The 16,949-nt window shown below is 38.8% G+C and overlaps 1 protein-coding gene across 2 annotated transcripts in view; it reads right to left on the bottom strand.

The window, feature by feature from the left end:
* Window positions 1-1,112: 1,112 nt before the first annotated feature.
* LOC105931214 (MORN repeat-containing protein 4-like) overlaps window positions 1,113-16,949 on the bottom strand; it is a 58,239-nt gene continuing 42,402 nt past the window's right edge. For both annotated transcript variants that reach the window (XM_036136742.1, XM_036136741.1), the window contains exons 3-5: window positions 12,400-12,514; window positions 10,178-10,287; window positions 1,113-2,162 (exon numbers count right to left, since the gene is read on the bottom strand). In XM_036136742.1, the coding sequence (XP_035992635.1) occupies window positions 2,017-2,162; window positions 10,178-10,287; window positions 12,400-12,514 (371 nt within the window). In that variant the 3' untranslated portion in view covers window positions 1,113-2,016. The remainder of the gene's footprint in view (window positions 2,163-10,177; window positions 10,288-12,399; window positions 12,515-16,949) is intronic.

Here is a 16,949-nt window from a genome sequence, read left to right as displayed (position 1 = left end):
TAAGAGCCACCACAATCAATGGTTTTATTTAAAAGAAGCTTAGGCATCTAGAACGGGCACCAGTAGGCATAAGTTCTGGCATCACATGTAAGCAGAACTGCAGGTGGTTGTTGGAGTGTAAATGGTAAATGGCTTGTACTTGTACAGTGCTTTATCATGTCTGATGAACCCAAAGCGCTTTACACTACAATCAGTCATTCATCTATTCAGATAAATATTCACACCCTGAGCTATTATGCTTAGCAAAAATATGTAGTGTAGCAATGTGCAGAAAATGTTCATCCCTGAAAGAGTGACCGCTGGCTTGCCGATGAGTGTAAACTGCAGAATCTTGACCTGATGATGTTGCTCTTCTGTGCTGGGCCATCTTTTGGCCAATTGCTGCTTTGTTTCCCTGATGTAGAACAGGTCACAGTCCTCCTGGTACTTAACAGTAACACAACATAGTCCTGTTTGTGCTGGGGGACCACATCTTCGGTGTGAACCAGTCTTTCCTAGTGTACATTCAGGTCATTCTTTTTTCACAAAAAATGCTAAAATTAATCGGATAACTGGTGGTGCTTAAACTTTGGAAGTAGAGAGAGCCGTGCCTTGCCACACATCTTCTTTTGGTCTTTTTGCCATTAGGTGCACCTAATGGCAAAATTTTGCTTTTTCATCATTGGTTTGCATGTGTAACAAAATATCTAAATCAACCACTCCTCCTTACTTTGTCAGTGACTGTAAATACACTTTCCATGGCTAGAAACAGGGTTGCCATAGCGAAGGCTCAACTGTGCATTTATAGGTAAAGGAATATTATATTTCACAATATTATTTCACCCCTGCTTTATTCTCTAAAAAAAAAGTGTAAATAGCTCCCCCCTCTGACTCTCAGTTGTCGTGTCCTTGGGCAAGACACTTCACTTGCATTGCCAGCTGGTGGTGGTCAGAGGGCCTGGTGGCGCCAATGTATGGCAGCTTCAGCCCTGTCTGCTTGCCCCAAGGCAGCTGTGGCTGCTAACATAGCTCACCACCATCAGGGTGTAAATGCGTGTGTGTGTGTGTGTGTGTGTGTGTGTGTGTGTGTGTGTGTGTGTGTGTGTGTGTGTGTGTGTGTGTGTGTGTGTGTGTGTGTGTGTGTGTGTGAATGACTGATTGTATTGTAAAGCGCTTTGGGGTAGTTAGACTTGATAAAAGCACCATGCAAGTACAAGCCGTTTACCATTTAGGAAATTATTAGAAATTGACTATGCATTGTAAGACAATGTGACCTTAATTAATGTTTAAGATGTTTATTTTAGTAAACATTTTGAAAGCTGAAACTAATACCAAAGTAAAATAGAATAATAGTCTTTATGTGTCATTGCAACTTTGTCCATTCCAATGAAATTTGTCCTCTGCATTTAACCCATACCTTGGGAAGCAGTGGGTTGTCATTGTGTGGCCCCCGGGGAGCATTCTGGGGGTAAGAGTCTTGCTCAGGCACCCAGAGTCTTTAGGATTCAAACCTGTAGCCCAGGTTTCCCAGGACACAAGCACCCTGCTCTAATCACTAGACCACCGCTCTCTGTATTCAGAAGCGAGTGAAATAAATACATTTTTATATTTTACCCACATTTGAGCCTTTGTTCACTTGTAGAACTCTTATGTAAAGCCCAGTGTAACCCTGCCTTTTTTCAGGATTACCTGATAAATGCCCAGATACAATGTTGCATCCAGAATTTTTTTTTTTAAATCCAACACTGGATCAGGTATAGCACTTAGCAGTGTGCCAAACAGTGTGTGTTTGGCTTTACTGATCCTGAGTCAGTGACTGTGTTAGCATATATTATCTTACTGATTATTCCAGAGAACACTGCAGGTTACAGACACAAGAGTTTAAATTAATTAGAAAACACAGTTTAACCAAGCATCATTTACAGAAGCTGGACAGAGTAAAACAAAGGCGCATTAAAAACATATTCAGGAGGTCAGACTGAGAGGAAGTGGATTAGACCCTGGTATTGGGGGACAGTGTGGGTGGAGTGGGCCACATCACAAGGCCAGAGCTCTCGCTTTGGCAGAAGCTGCTTGCGCTCTCTTAACAGCTCCATGGCTGCTCTCTCTCCTTATCAGCTGGTTGGTCTCAAACAGACCCTCATGGCTGCCACCTCCTCCACCTTCCACAAATGTCAGCAGTCCTGCAAGGGAGAAACAAAATAGTTGTTGTGTAAAACAGGCAGCCTCACACATCCCATCTCTTTCTCACTCTGGCCAGGCAAATCTTACTCCATATAAGGAAAGTGACTGCGGTACACAGGGACATTGTTTTCTACAGGACTGTCTGTGATGAGTTATTTTAAGCACTCAGGCAGTTTTTAACTGTCTCTATCTTTTGATAGTCATGTTTCTTCAATCAGGAGGTGACAGGTTAGAAGACACAGACAAGGCCACTCTCTACACCAAAATAACCAGCAGAAGTTAGAAATGAGCGGATTTTGATATGGATGTCTAAAGGATTTCATCCTGCATTCTCCAGCATGGACATTTTTCATTGAATCTTGTTTTAAACTCCCTCCCTGAGAGTGAGTGTGAAATGAGGGAAATCCCAAATGATGATTCTGGTTCATGCACAAACGCTCTTTGGAGATATTAAAGGTGCTTATGCTGGACTTACACTGAATACGGTGCTGCAATGAACCCAAATCATTGCGAATCAGTGTAAATGCTCACATCAGCTACAGACAGTTGTGGGTCTGGTTATGGAGGGCGTGCAGCAGTGTGAGAAAAACAGGAAACATCGGGCGCTAGACAGGATAAAGTTCCGGTGAATTTCAAAATAAAGTCAACTCACGACTTACGCTAACTTGACTAGTGTAAACAAAAAGGCAACACAGAAACACGAGAAAACTTTTGGAAGATAAAATAGGATATTTATGCACACGGATCACAGGTTTTGCCTGAGAAAACGAAAGTCATAGCTGTTTTTTTAGATCATTTATGAGGGATAGCAAGGACCCTTGCAAACTTTTGTTCTTGCCAGCACCATTCCCGCAGCCGCTGTTTCCCTAGGAGCAGTGTGAGTGGGGGTTTGGATCAGGACTGTAACCCGCACCGTAGTCAGTGTGAGCCCCGGGTTACTGATCACTGCATTTTCAGCACTGAATGTTTATTAACTATTTCAATCTGATAGGACTATGTAAGTACTCACAATTCTGTTTTATTTCACAATGTGTTAGTCCTGAAAGCGGGATCATCTAACGTGTCTCGACACGCTCCAATAATTGAGAAAGCCAGAGCACACTGGGGAAAAAAAATAACAAACACAATCGGTAATAATGCTTGTAATGCAGTTCCTAGCTAATGCTGTTTGCCGGTATCCTATCAACATGGCACATTTCCAGTGCCACTTCCTTCTGGTCCGGGCTTGTGGGAACTATCTCACAATAACTATTTTTTGAAAATCAAGTTTTCAATCAGACCGCCATCCTCCATCATTTACTTCCACTACTCTTCCAGGACTTGCAGCTCACCAGAGTGCAAACCTGACAGCTGTAAATTGAAACTCATGGCAGTTACTACATGGATTTTGTTTTGCATCTGTAATCAGACCTTAAAGCAGCGCTGTGTAAGTTTTGACCTTCACCAGAGCTGTTTCAGTGCTATGATGAGCTCTGAAGCCTGACTGCAACTCTTCAAATAGGTCATTACTTTGTAAGTGTTCACATAGTTGATTAGCAACTACTTTCTCAAGAATTTTAGATAGGAAAAGAAGATTAGCTATAAATCTGTAATTTATTAAGTCATCTTGATCAAGAGAAAGTTTCTAAAGTAAAGATTTAATAACAGCTACTTTAAAAGCCTGTGGTACATATCCATTTACTAAGGATAGATTAATCATGTCTAAAATAGGGCCATTGATCAAAGGGAAAACCTCCTTAAATAAATTGGTTAGGATTGGGTCTAACCTACAAGTAGAAGGTTTAGATTTAGCTAAAATTTTAGATAGCTCAGAAAGTTAACACCATCAGGTTCTAAACATTCCTCCAATGCTGCCTCACTTACTGAGGACGAGGTAATCATGTTTGGCACAAATCCAATTATTTTACTTTTAATGGAATCAATTTTATTTATGAAGAATCCCACAAAGTCATTACTGCTGAGAGCTGAGGGAATGGATGGATCAACAGAGCTGTGACTCTGGGTAAGTTTGGCAACTGTACTAAATAGAAATCTAGGATAATTTTTATTCTCCTCTATTATTGATGAAAAGTATGCTGCTCTAACTCTGCAAAGGGTATTTTTATACAACAGTAGACTGTTTTTCCAGATTAGGTAGAATTCCTCTTTGTGTGTAGAACGCCATTTACTCTCCAATTTCCTAACATTGGGCTTCAAAAGAACGCAGCTCTAAAATCTTTAGTAAACACACAAAATCTTACTATATGGATACACAAAGATAAAATTCTCAGACATTTTGGTTTAAAATGTGGACAATTTTATCCACAACAGCAGATTCTGATATACAGGCACAAAATATGACTAACATTTGAGCTTATAGGATCATACAGTTAATGAAATAAGATCTAGGTAGAATGAGAGTTAAAAACTTTTTTTTCACAGAAAAAGATCAAACTGCTCTTTAATCCTCCTTAAATAAAGGAGTAATACCTTGTTTTATGTGGACAGAAAATAATACTATAGCAACATTTCCACGATTTCCTAAGCTGCCATTATCAGCAGTATAACAACTAAAAGCTGCCTGCAGCTGTCTGTATAAGTCAGCCTGAGAAGAATGAGTCTCACTTGATGATGATGTTGCTAATCATGGGAGAACACAGCTGCATTGCAATGTGAGCATAAATTCCTTAATACAATACAATAATATTAGCTAAATGCATTTTTTCTTGGTTAGCTCTGTTGTGATATTTAGGACTCATTGAGCTGAGTTTAATATGTATCGAAAAATTGCATGACAACAGGTAGAAGTGAAGCTCTTGGTATCAAACCCTTTGTCAGCCTCCCTCTGTTGTCTGGTTCTCACCTGTCAGGAAATGGAGGGAATGCTAATGTTACGTCTCTATTTTTATAAGCACAGATATAAGTCTGTTGTCACAGTGACACGTCGATCTGCCTTCACCACCCAGCAGCATTCAAATAAAACGTGTTGATTACCTCCAGTGACTTTGAGCCCAGACACCCAGGAGTTTCAGACCAGACAATTAGCACATTTCAATGTTCAACACAGACACAAACTAATGTTAGCTTATTTATGTAAATTCACAATTGTAATAACAACTCCATTTGAACACGTATTAAAGTTTTGCACTAAAAACAAATTAAGGCTGCTCAATTTTTTTTACAAGTCTTGAATGTAAGAGGTTGCTAAAATGAGCCACAGTTGCTGTTTTTCTTTATTGTTAACTGAGCCACTAATGATGTCACATCCTCACGCCTGCCATTTGTTCGCCATCTTGTTAGTCCTTTTTCTGTTTTTCGCCAACATCTTAATAGTCCATCATTCTGTTTCATCATTCACTGTGATGGCTAGTCAGCACAACATTAAAATCAGTTTTCCAAAACGTTATTGTTTTCTAATTCAGCTTATTCTTTTTTAAACATTATTTTATTAACACAGTGTTTATTTTCCGTTCTTCTGTGCATTGTGTACTCATTGATTGAACACCTAGCAATGGTTGTTCTATTTAAGCTTTATCGAGCTAATTTTGGCCTCATCCTAAATTCCTCAAAACAACCCTAGACTATAATAACACTGCATTGTTTAACCATCTTTCAGTCTGATTTATTAATTATTCACAGGCCAATTAATAACTACAATTATTTTGAATATTTAACCCCCAGTTTCTCTCATCCAAACTGCAAAGCAATAAAACCTCTTCTCTTTGCTGTTTTGTAACCTCTACCAGGCCTTTACTCTCAGTTTTTGGATTAGTTGTCAGACTTCTTATCTGATTTGGTATTAAATACTGACAAGGTTATTATAGTGGGGGATTTTAACATTCATATTGACACTGAATGTGATAACCTTAGTGTAGCCTTTAAAACTATCTTGGATTGAATTGGTTTTGCTCAAAATGTGCATAAACCGATGCACTCTTGGCTTCATACTTTAGACCTTGTGCTGACATATGGCATTGATTGAGAAGAATTAACAGTATTTCCTCAAAACCCTGTCCTATCTGACCATTTTTAATAGCCTTTGAGTTTAATTTAACTGAGTTCTCCACCCCCAAAAGAGGGTTCCATTATAGTAGATCTTTATCGGATAATGCTGTATCAAAACTTAAAGAGTCTGTCCCCTTTTTAATATCCTCCGTATTGCAGAAATGCCCTGTAGATGGCAGCAATGTTGTTTCTTCCAATTCACAAATAGATGTCTTTGTAAACGGTATGACTTCGTCATTGCGTTCTGCATTAGACAATGTAGCTCGCTTGAAAAAGAAGGTGATTATTCACAGGAAGCTGGCTCCTTGGTTTAATTCAGAGCTGCGTTCCTTGAAGCACAATGTTAGGAAATTGGAGAGAAAATGGCACTCTACACACCAAGAGGAATCCTACCTAATCTGGAAGAACAGTCTATTGTTGTATAACAAGACCCTTCGCAGAGTTAGAGCAGCATATTTTTCATCATTAATTGAGGAGAATAAGAATTATCCTAGATTTCTCTTCAGTACAGTTGCCAAACTTACCCAGAGCCACAGCTCTGTTGATCCATCCATTCCCTTAGCTCTTAGCAGTAATGAGTTTATGGGATTCTTCATAAATAAAATTGATTCCATTAAAAATAAAATAATTGGCATCCTCCCAAACATGATTACCTCGTCCTCAGTAAGTGAGGCAGCATTGGAGGAATCCTTAGAACCTGCGCAGTGTCTGAACTGTTTAAAAGCAGTAGAGCTTTCTGAGCTATCTAAAATTTTAGCTTCATCTAAACCTTCTACCTGTATGTTAGACCCAATCCTAACCAAGTTGTTTAAGGAGGTATTCCCTCTGATCAGTGGTCCTATTTTAGACATGATTAATCTATCCTTGGTAAATGGATATGTACCACAGGCTTTTAAAGTAGCTGTTATTAAACCTTTACTTAAGAAACCATCTCTTGATCAAGATGAGTTAGTAAATTACAGACCTATATCTAATCTTATTTTCTTATCTAAAATTCTTGAGAAAGTAGTTGCTAATCAACTATGTGAACATTTACAAAGTAATGACCTACCTTCAGTCAGGCTTCAGAGCTCATCATAGCACTGAAACAGCTCTGGTGAAGGTCACCAATGATATTCTCATGGCCTCAGATAATGGACTTGTGTCTATACTTGTCCTGTTAGATCTCAGTGCTGCATTTGATACAGTTGATCACAATATTCTCCTACAAAGACTTGAGCATACTGTAGGGATTAAGGGGAAAGCATTAGGCTGGTTTAAATCTTATCTGTCGGACAGATTCCAGTTTGTTCATGTTAATAATAAATCTTCCTCAAACTCTAGGGTCACTTGTGGAGTACCACAGGGTTCAGTCCTTGGACCAATTCTATTTACTATATATATGCTTCCGATTGGCAAAATTATCAGACAGCATGGGATTAATTTCCACTGTTATGCTGATGACACTCAGCTATATTTATCCATAAATCCTGATGAATCCAATCAGTTACTTTCGACTGCAGTCATGTCTTGATGACATCAAAAGCATGGATGACTTTAAATTTCCTGCATTTAAATTCTGACAAGACAGAAGTTGTAATCTTTGGGCCAGAGTCTTCAAAAAATAAAGTTCTTAATCAATCACTTAATCTGGATGGCATTAACTTGGCCTCTGGTAATAAAGTTAAAAATCTTGGTGTTGTTTTCGACCAAGACATGTCATTTAAATCCCATATTAAACAGGTTTCCAGAGTTTCTTTTTTTCACCTTCGGAATATCGCCAAAATTAGAAACATTCTGTCCAGGAGTGATGCTGAAAAACTAGTCCATGCATTTGTTACTTCAAGGCTGGACTATTGTAATTCTTTACTATCAGGAAGTCCACAAAATGCAGTTTGAAGTCTTCAGCTGATTCAAAATGCTGCAGCAAGAGTTCTGATGAAAATCAACAAGAGGGATCATATTTCTCCAATTTTAGCTTCCCTTCATTGGCTTCCTGTTAAATCAAGAATAGAATTTAAAATTCTCCTTCTAACGTATAAAGCCCTTAATAATCAAGCTCCATCATATATCAGAGCTCTGATTACCCCGTATGTTCCTAACAGAGCACTTCGCTCTCAGACTGCAGGTCTGCTGGTGGTTCCTTTTAGAGTCTCTAAAAGTAGAATGGGAGGCAGATCCTTTAGCTATCAGGCTCCTCTCCTGTGGAACCAACTCCCAGTTTTGGTCCGTGAAGCAGACACCCTATCTATTTTTAAGACTAATGTTAAAACTTTCCTTTTTGACAAAGCTTATAGTTAGAGTGGCTCATACCCTGAGCTATCTCTATAGTTGTGCTGTGATAGGCCTAGGCTGCTGGAGGACATCAAGGTCTAATTTTCTCACTCTACTGATTTCTACTGTTCTTCAGTCTACTGTTCTCCAGTTTTGCATTGTATTACATTGAAATGACTGTCGTCATTTCAGCTTTTAACTTTTTGCTCTCTCTCTTTTTCTTCATGAAAGGTACACCTGGTCTGGCGTTCTGTTAACTGTGACATCATCCAGAGAAGACGGCTCACCAGCTACTACCATCTAATGTAGGACAGATTACTGGATCAATGTGTGCTTCTGTGCTTTTTTGTCTCTCTTGTTGTGTCTCTGCTCTGTCTTCCGTAACCCCAGTCGGTCGAGGCAGATGACCGTTCATACTGAGCCCGGTTCTGCCGGAGGTTTTCCTTCCCGTTAATGGGGAGTTTTTCTTCCCACTGTCGCTTCATGCTTGCTCAGTATGAGGGATTGCAGCAAAGCCATGTACAATGCAGACGACTCTCCCTGTGGCTCTACGGTTCCCCAGGAGTGAATGCTGCTTGTCGGGACTTTGATGCAATCAACTGGTTTCCTTATATAGGGCATTTTTGACCAATCTGTATAATCTGACCCAATCTGTATAATATGATTGAACTTGATTTTGTAAAGTGCCTTGAGATGACATGTTTCATGATTTGGCGCTATATAAATAAAATTGAATTGAATTGAATTGAATTACACCTGGTCTGGCGTTCTGTTAACTGTGACATCATCCAGGGAAGACAGATCACCCACTATTACCATCTAATGTAGAACAGATTACTGAATCAATGTGTGCTTATGTGCTTGTTTGTCTCTGTTGTTGTGTCTCTGCTCTGTCTTCTCCAACCCACAGTCGGTCGAGGCAGATGACCGTTCATATTGAGCCTGGTTCTGCGGGAGGTTTTCCTTCCTGTTAATGGGAAGTTTTTTTTTTCCACTGTCGCTTCATGCTTTCTCGGCATGAGGGATTGCTGCAAAGCCATAGACAATGCAGACAACTCTCCCTGTGGCTCTGCGCTTCTTCAGGAGGAGTGAATGCTGCTTGTCAAGACTTTGATGCAATCAACCAGGTTCCCTTATATAGGAATTTTTTTGACTAATCTGTGTAATCTGACCCAATCTGTATAATCTGATTGAATTTGACATTGGAAAGCGCCTTGAGATGACAAGTTTCATGAATTGACTCTATATAAATAAAATTTAATTGAATTAATAGGTCTTTGGGTTCAGTTTTATTATTATTTGTTCCTTTTTACTATTCTTATTTTTATTCCTTTCATTATCACTCAGTAGTTTATTTGCAGGCTAATTGCCAAGTTAAGGGGTTTCTTGACTAAAGTAATTTAACTGAAAGTTGAAGTATTTTGTTAACAAATTCTTGTACTTTAGAGAGAAGGTGTTTGTGTTTATTATATGTTGCAGGGTTTGCTGTTTTGGTAAAAACTTGGTATTTTTTAATCACTAGTTTTTCTAATAATTGCCTTTGGCACTTATTAATAGTTATTCATAGTCAAACTAAATCTATTGTTGCACAACAACCCATCAGTCAGCTGCTTGTACTTCAAGAATACTTTTGCTTTTTCCCACTGTAATAAAATTCATCTAACAATAACTGTGAATAATTGTTGTTTCATGAACTCTTGTTTTAAAAGCAACCCCTCACCCAGCCTCTGGTAACTCACTGGTACTCGGACAGTTCAGGGTTATTTAAGTTGATTACCATGGCCATCCACACATCCGCTTTTAAATTCGCCCTCAAACTTCATGCCATCGAAGCGAGTGAAAACACCAGCTCCCTGGAACTTCCCCTGCACAAATTCGCCTTCATACCTGAAGAAAAAACACAAACAGTCACACGTGCTAATATTCTCCATGCAATTCTGCAAAATTTAGACTATAATGTAAGATGTGGCAATAGCTATTGGTGTGATATTTAGAACTGCATTAAGATATCAAAGATCTACTGGGTACATAAGCAAATAAGTACATGATCAAAGTTTCCTTAGAAATCACTGATGCTAAGAGATGTCCTACATGTTTAGATCAATTTATCTCACATAATATGCACAATGTTTGTGTTTTTGATGTACACAGATACTCAAGGACAACAGAAAATTCCTAGAATTAAATAAAAACTTGGATAATCGTCTCCAGCTCAAGCTCAGTTGAAACACCATATAGACAATGCTATATGTTACTTGTTTTTGCGTAGAGGTAAAATTAGCAATATTTTTTTTTACTCATAAGTCTTAGGACCGTAAATTTGCATAAAACCACATATGTGATAGGGGACCTTGGGTACCACTGGTGGAGTCTTGCCCACGGTGTAAACAAGCTCAACTTGATGTGGAGAATGCATACAGGTCTCATGCTATGGGTATACAAGAACCAGATGGCCCTTAAAATGCACATGCTCTTTGAACCTACCGAAGACACCCAAAAACATGTGGACTAAACAACCAAACTTCAATGACTCCATCATGTCCAAAGTCATACTTTAAGTGCTCATTTTTAAACTCTGGCTACCTGTATCAAATGATGGGTCATTATCAAACCTCGGCAGAACTTCAAAGCATGCTGAGAAGGCGATTTAACTTCCTGAATCAGACGGGTTGAATTAATTGATTATGTTAGCTCCTAAAAATGTATTTAAACATTTACATGAGCTGTCCTGTGCAAATGGCTTTCTGTAATACAGGTATGTAAAATGGGAAATAGTTTCAATGTCTAGAGACATGACCACCTGTGAATTATTTAAGAACTTTCTGAATTCCTAAATCAATAATATAAGATAATTAATGTGACAGCAATTAAGGTATGTATTGACAGGCCATTCAGACAAAAACCTCTTTCAGCATAGCAAACAAGGTCAACCACTTGTCACGTTTAGTTGTGCTAATAGTCTGTTTTGACTGGACTTGTGGTTTTCTGGGGAGATGTAGAAGGGACCTGGAGAGAAGCCGTTGTAGGTGAAAGATCGTGGGGTGTTCATGTGTACTACAGAGGTAAAACCTTCCAAATTACTGATGATCATTTTTAAAATCTGGCACACTTCTGGACCAGTTTAAAGTTCAAACTAGTAACAGAATTTAGAAAATTAAATATTAGGCTGAAAAATATACTGCAGAGACTCTAAAGTCCTTGGAAAAAAGATTAAATATTTTTGTTCAAGTTGAAGAACATACAGCACTGAACAACCCTCAGGTTTTTACATTGCGCTGGACCAACAGATTGACTGAATCTGAATAAGAGAAATATTTTTCATATCTCTGTCAAATAAAGCCAAATAATGAAAATAAAAAAAAACACTAAAACTCCATCCATCCATTATTCCATTGTTTGTACCTGTGCATCCTTGCACGGTTTTGTGTGTGTGTGTGTGTGTGTGTGTGTGTGTGTGTGTGTGTGTGTGTGTGTGTGTGTGTGTGTGTGGTGGTGGGAGGCGTGAGAGGCAGGATACACTCTGGCACACATGACAAGCAAACCTGCATGCATACACTCACACCAAAGGGTAATAGAGATATGGAGCATATGAAGAAATTGACAATAAAGTTGATTGATTGATAGAGAGACAAATTAACCTAACACTTGTGTTTTTGGGTTGTGGGAGGAAGCCAGACTGAACCAAAGTGTGCTCTTTATTAGAAAGAATCCTGAAAAAAGGGTGCCACAGTGTGGAATATGGTATCAAGTGTAACCTATTAAAAGTTTGAAAATGTTGTATTGCTGCAACCATAAGCAATCTTTCTTATAGTGTAACAGTAAACCTCAAATGCTACGTTCATAGCAGCTGCTTCTCTAAGATTTGTCTAAGAGCAAACGCCTAAAGCTAACAGATAAGATTATAAAGTACTGATGAAGCAGAGCACTAGCCAAATTATACTAAAATGAAAACAAAGGAAATGATTTACTTGATGAAGTGAAATGAAGTGAGGCACGAACCTGGAGCAATCAGGAAAGACCAGCACCCCGCATCCGTTAAACAAGCCATTCTCAAACTGTCCGGTGTAGCACGTCCCATCACTGAAAATCAGCTGTCCCAGCCCATGACGCAGACCTGTGAAAAGTTGCAAAATAAAAAGCTACATTTATAAAAACAAATGGGGAGACAGCATGATAAGGATGGATTATAAAAGGGCATTTTACACTGCAAAAACTGAACTAAAAATAAGTAACATTTTCTTGAAATTAGTTTATTTGCCCTTAATTTAAGCAGGTAAATAAAATTATCTTCGAATGGAATTAGTATTTTGACCCTTAAAATAAGATAATTAGACATACTGCACTTAAAATAAGAAGAAGGACATGAGTTGTTCATATTTTAAGAGTATAATTCTTATTCTATTGGCAGATGTTCTCATTTGCCTACTCAAATTAAGGACAAATACACTAATTTCAAGAAAATTGTACTTATTTTTAGTTCCCTTTTTGCAATGTATTGTTTTTGGGTTTTTTTGGGATTAGGACCACCATTAATTAGAATTACTGAAAATAATGGCCTGGTCAAACGTCAGCTCAATTATACTAAGCACCGATCAGAGATTCCTTGCAAAGGCAGTTTGTGATTACTGAGACCTTTATTTTGTTTGTGACAATCAATCAACACACATTTGAGATTTGTAGTTTTTCTTACTATATTCTTCTGTACTCAATATGACAACATGAATCATGAGCAGGATGTTTCATTGCACCGCAACTGTGTGACGATGCTTAGGACTTTTTATTCTACAATCTACTGTAGGTAAATTTCGAAATCTTGTCTTCAGTTTCTCAGCATATCACTAGTAGTTCCCAGTTTTACTTTCGGTTAGGCTGGGTCCTTTCTCTTCTGTGTCCTCTTTGTTTCCTGTTTTTTTTTTCTTGTGTCTTGGTTTCCATGTCTCCTGTAGGTTTTGTGCTTTGGGTCTTCTTAGTCATGTTGAGTTGTTGTTTGTTTGCATACTTTGTTACAGTTTCGGGTTTCTGTGTGTTTCGTTTTTTCTGTACTGCCATTCATTCCATTTAATCCATCATGTCTCCGTTCTCTGATCTTCTCACTTATTGGTTCATTCACTCTCCACTAGTCCATTCCATCGTCTACTTGTCCGCACTTCATGTCTCTGTTTTTTGGATTTATAAAACATCTTTTATCTGGCATCCACCTCTGTCACCTGTCTGGCTGCTCCTTTAAACCAGGCGTGTCCAAAGTGCGGCCTGGGGGCTATTTGTTGTTCTGAATTTGTGTCGCCTCCAAACCGCATTTCAAGAAAGATTTGGCTTACCAGCACTGGAAGCAGGTGCAGATGGATTATTTTTTTTAGTGCAAAATTCTTTTAGAAAAGTTAAAATTTTACAATTTAAATTTTATGTAGAACACAAAACATTCGTCTTTTAATAAGACCTTTTCTTGAATTTCATAGTAAAAGGGGCCACATCTATCCAGCAACTTTTATTGAAATGCAAACTTTAGTACATTGAAATATGATTGGAATTAATTTGTTAAAATTGGCTAAATAAAGATAGTCTGGTTTGTTTATTTAAAATAATCATATTTTTTTAGAGCAGGTACCGTTTTACAATTTTTTGGTTATGTAATGTATTCATTTATTTTTATTCATTTATTTTTGCCGTTAGAGTCCTTTGACTTGACATTTTCGGCCCACAAGCTAAAAAGGTTGGACACCCCTGCTCTAAACAAAACCTGTTTTCCAGTATTCACAAAGATTCCTAAGACTAAAAGTAGAGCTCGCTCAGAGACGTCATTTTAGGAAAAATCTTAGAATTTCCCAAATTGTGAGATGTTTCTTAGAATTATATCTCGGTAAGTTGAAATTATTCAATTATAATATGTAAATAAAATAAACTTTATCATCAAATTAATTACTTTCATAGCCCGACGGGTTAAAGTCGGCTCTATCTAACATCATTTTATCCATCCATCCATCCATCCATCCATCCATCCATCCATCCATCCATCCATCCATTTTCTGACCCGCTTATTCCCTCATGGGGTCGCGGGGGTTGCTGGTGTCTATCTCCAGCGTTCACTGGGCGAGAGGCGGGGTACACCCTGGACAGGTCGCCAGTCTGTCGCAGGGCATGTCATTTAATTGAGGATAAATAAATAATAGGTAAAACGCTGGATAATCATGAATAAAAAGTAGACAAATGTAAAAAGAATATATATATATATATAACAGAGGTGAAAAAGTAATTTCTGTATTGCATGACAGTAGCCTAAAAGGTCATCTAGAATCTTGCTAGTGTGATGCCATCTCCTCACTTTTGATTGCTGCAGAGCTTCTCCTTTTCCAGGCTGGTGCGGAAAGCACCAAGACGTGCAGAGAAAAAGGCCCAAACTTCAAAGTCTGTGTATTTGTGCCACAATCCAGGGACCAATTTACTTCTCAACACTTCTTTATTCTCCTCCCAGAACTGACCAGACAGATACACTGCTGTTGGGGTTTTTCCACCTTTTATCTCCATTATCATGCTGGTCATTTTGCCAAATACAATCGCTGTATACAAGAAGGCAATCCCAGTAAAATGATGACAGGTGAGGCATGTTAATATCAAATAGGTAGTCATAAAATGACTAAGTAAGCATAACTATAAGCAAATAAAAATAATGATGTAAATAAGGTTCATTCATTTTCATGTTGATGTTGTGTGACAATCAATTAATTTAGCTAAATTTCATCTTAATCGGTTGATTTCTGTGCTTTGAAACAAGCGCATTTGTGTTTTTTTTTCTTGTATTAGCAACAAATCACAGTTCTTTGTAACGTTCTGTTGTGGTTTAGGTTATTTTCAGTTAGTCAACTTTTCTGTTTTAGGATTTATTTCTGTGTTGTGTTGTTTTGATTTGTGCTTAGTCTGTTTGTAGTCATCTGTTCTTGGTTATTTATGTCAGCTCGTGTCAATTAGTCTTGGTTTTACTTGCTTAGGGTTTTTCTTTATTAGTCTGTATGTTCCTTCTATTGCTTTCACCTGTTTTGGTTAATTAGTTCCGCCCTGTTCTCCTGTTCCGTTCGCCTATTTAAGCCCGCCTTAGTTTTCTGTTTGTTGCCAGGATGTCTTGCTTTGCGTCCACTTACTCCGTCAGTGGTAAGAACAATCCAGCGTTTCTGATCAGTCTGTTTACCTGTCCGTCACCTGTTCTGATCTGTTTCTGTTATTTGAGTCTGCCCAAGATTTTCCTGTTACTTGGATGCCAGCTCCGTACCTTTTTGTTTTTGCCTGGACTACCCATCTTCTTCTTTAATAAATCTTTGGCATCAGCTCCGTGTCTGGCTCTTATAGGATTCCTCCTAGAACGTTACAGCACATCCTGGCCACCCAAATGAATCCTATGCCGACACGTTTTTTCCGTTCTGGAGGAGCTATGCTATCTCAGACAGACTCTCCACCCCCCCCCCCCCCCACCCCTGCCTCATAAATCACTCACCGGAGCTCTCCATTCGATCATCTTCACCGCGGTGCCTTTGTGACGGTGCGGTGGGAGACGGTAGGAGTTAGTAATGGGATTAGCCACTCTAACTCAAAACAGCAGGATGCACTATTAAAGTTTTCCACACCTCTTCTTTATTGTCACTCATAATCTCTACGTACACGGAAGAGACTAGTTCTTACTCTGTCCCTCTTACAAAACAAAGAGAGGGGGAATAGGCGCCCCCTTATGGTGATACCTATTCATAACAAGGAACTAAGCAGTATAATAACTGTTACATATGCCCCCCAGGTAAACAAAGGCTGTCCTCAGCCGCACACGACTATAGACACCCGTACAGAATTTAACCAAGCAACACATAGCCGTAAAACTGCAGTTACACAGGGGGCAGGTATAAATTGATACCGGTATACATATCCGTGGATAACCATAACACAAAGTCAGCTCAGGTTCCAAAAATCAAACGTAAAATCAGTGTGGAATTCTTCTTTGTTTTATGAACATAACCCTTCTAAAGAACAATTAAGGGACAAACAAAATTCTTCCTAAGTGACTACGGTTGACAACAAAACCAACATCAACCCATGGTATCAGAATTTCTTTTCTTACAGCAAAAATTCCAACATAACACATCTAACCGAAAATCACGGGCATGCATTAACCTGAACAAATATAACCTTACATCCTGTCAAGCCTGTCAGTATGGTAGATATTTGTCCATTTATGATCTGACCAACCAGTCGTGATCCTGGGATGACGTCGGGCTCTCAGATTGTAATGTCCATCCCATCCTGAAGCTTGGCCAGACTCAGTCTCCTCAGCGTGGGTCTCACCGACCCCTTGAGGCTCCTGTGAGTAGCGAATATCATTCGGCACATCACATAACACGTCACCTGGAGGGAGGTCAAGGCTGGCGTCAGTCTGAGGGGAACCGTCTTCAAGTTCATCGTCCATGTGATCCACCTGTGCAGCTGCACTGGCAGTCTTTTTGCAGCTGGCAGAGTCCCAAGTATGGAAAGGTTGCATGTTCACAACATGGAAAACTCCAGCATCGGCTCCAGTT

Source organism: Fundulus heteroclitus, chromosome 5, assembly GCF_011125445.2.
Source record: "Fundulus heteroclitus isolate FHET01 chromosome 5, MU-UCD_Fhet_4.1, whole genome shotgun sequence".
NCBI lineage: Eukaryota > Metazoa > Chordata > Actinopteri > Cyprinodontiformes > Fundulidae > Fundulus > Fundulus heteroclitus.
This window is presented reverse-complemented; position numbering and strand designations above follow the sequence as displayed.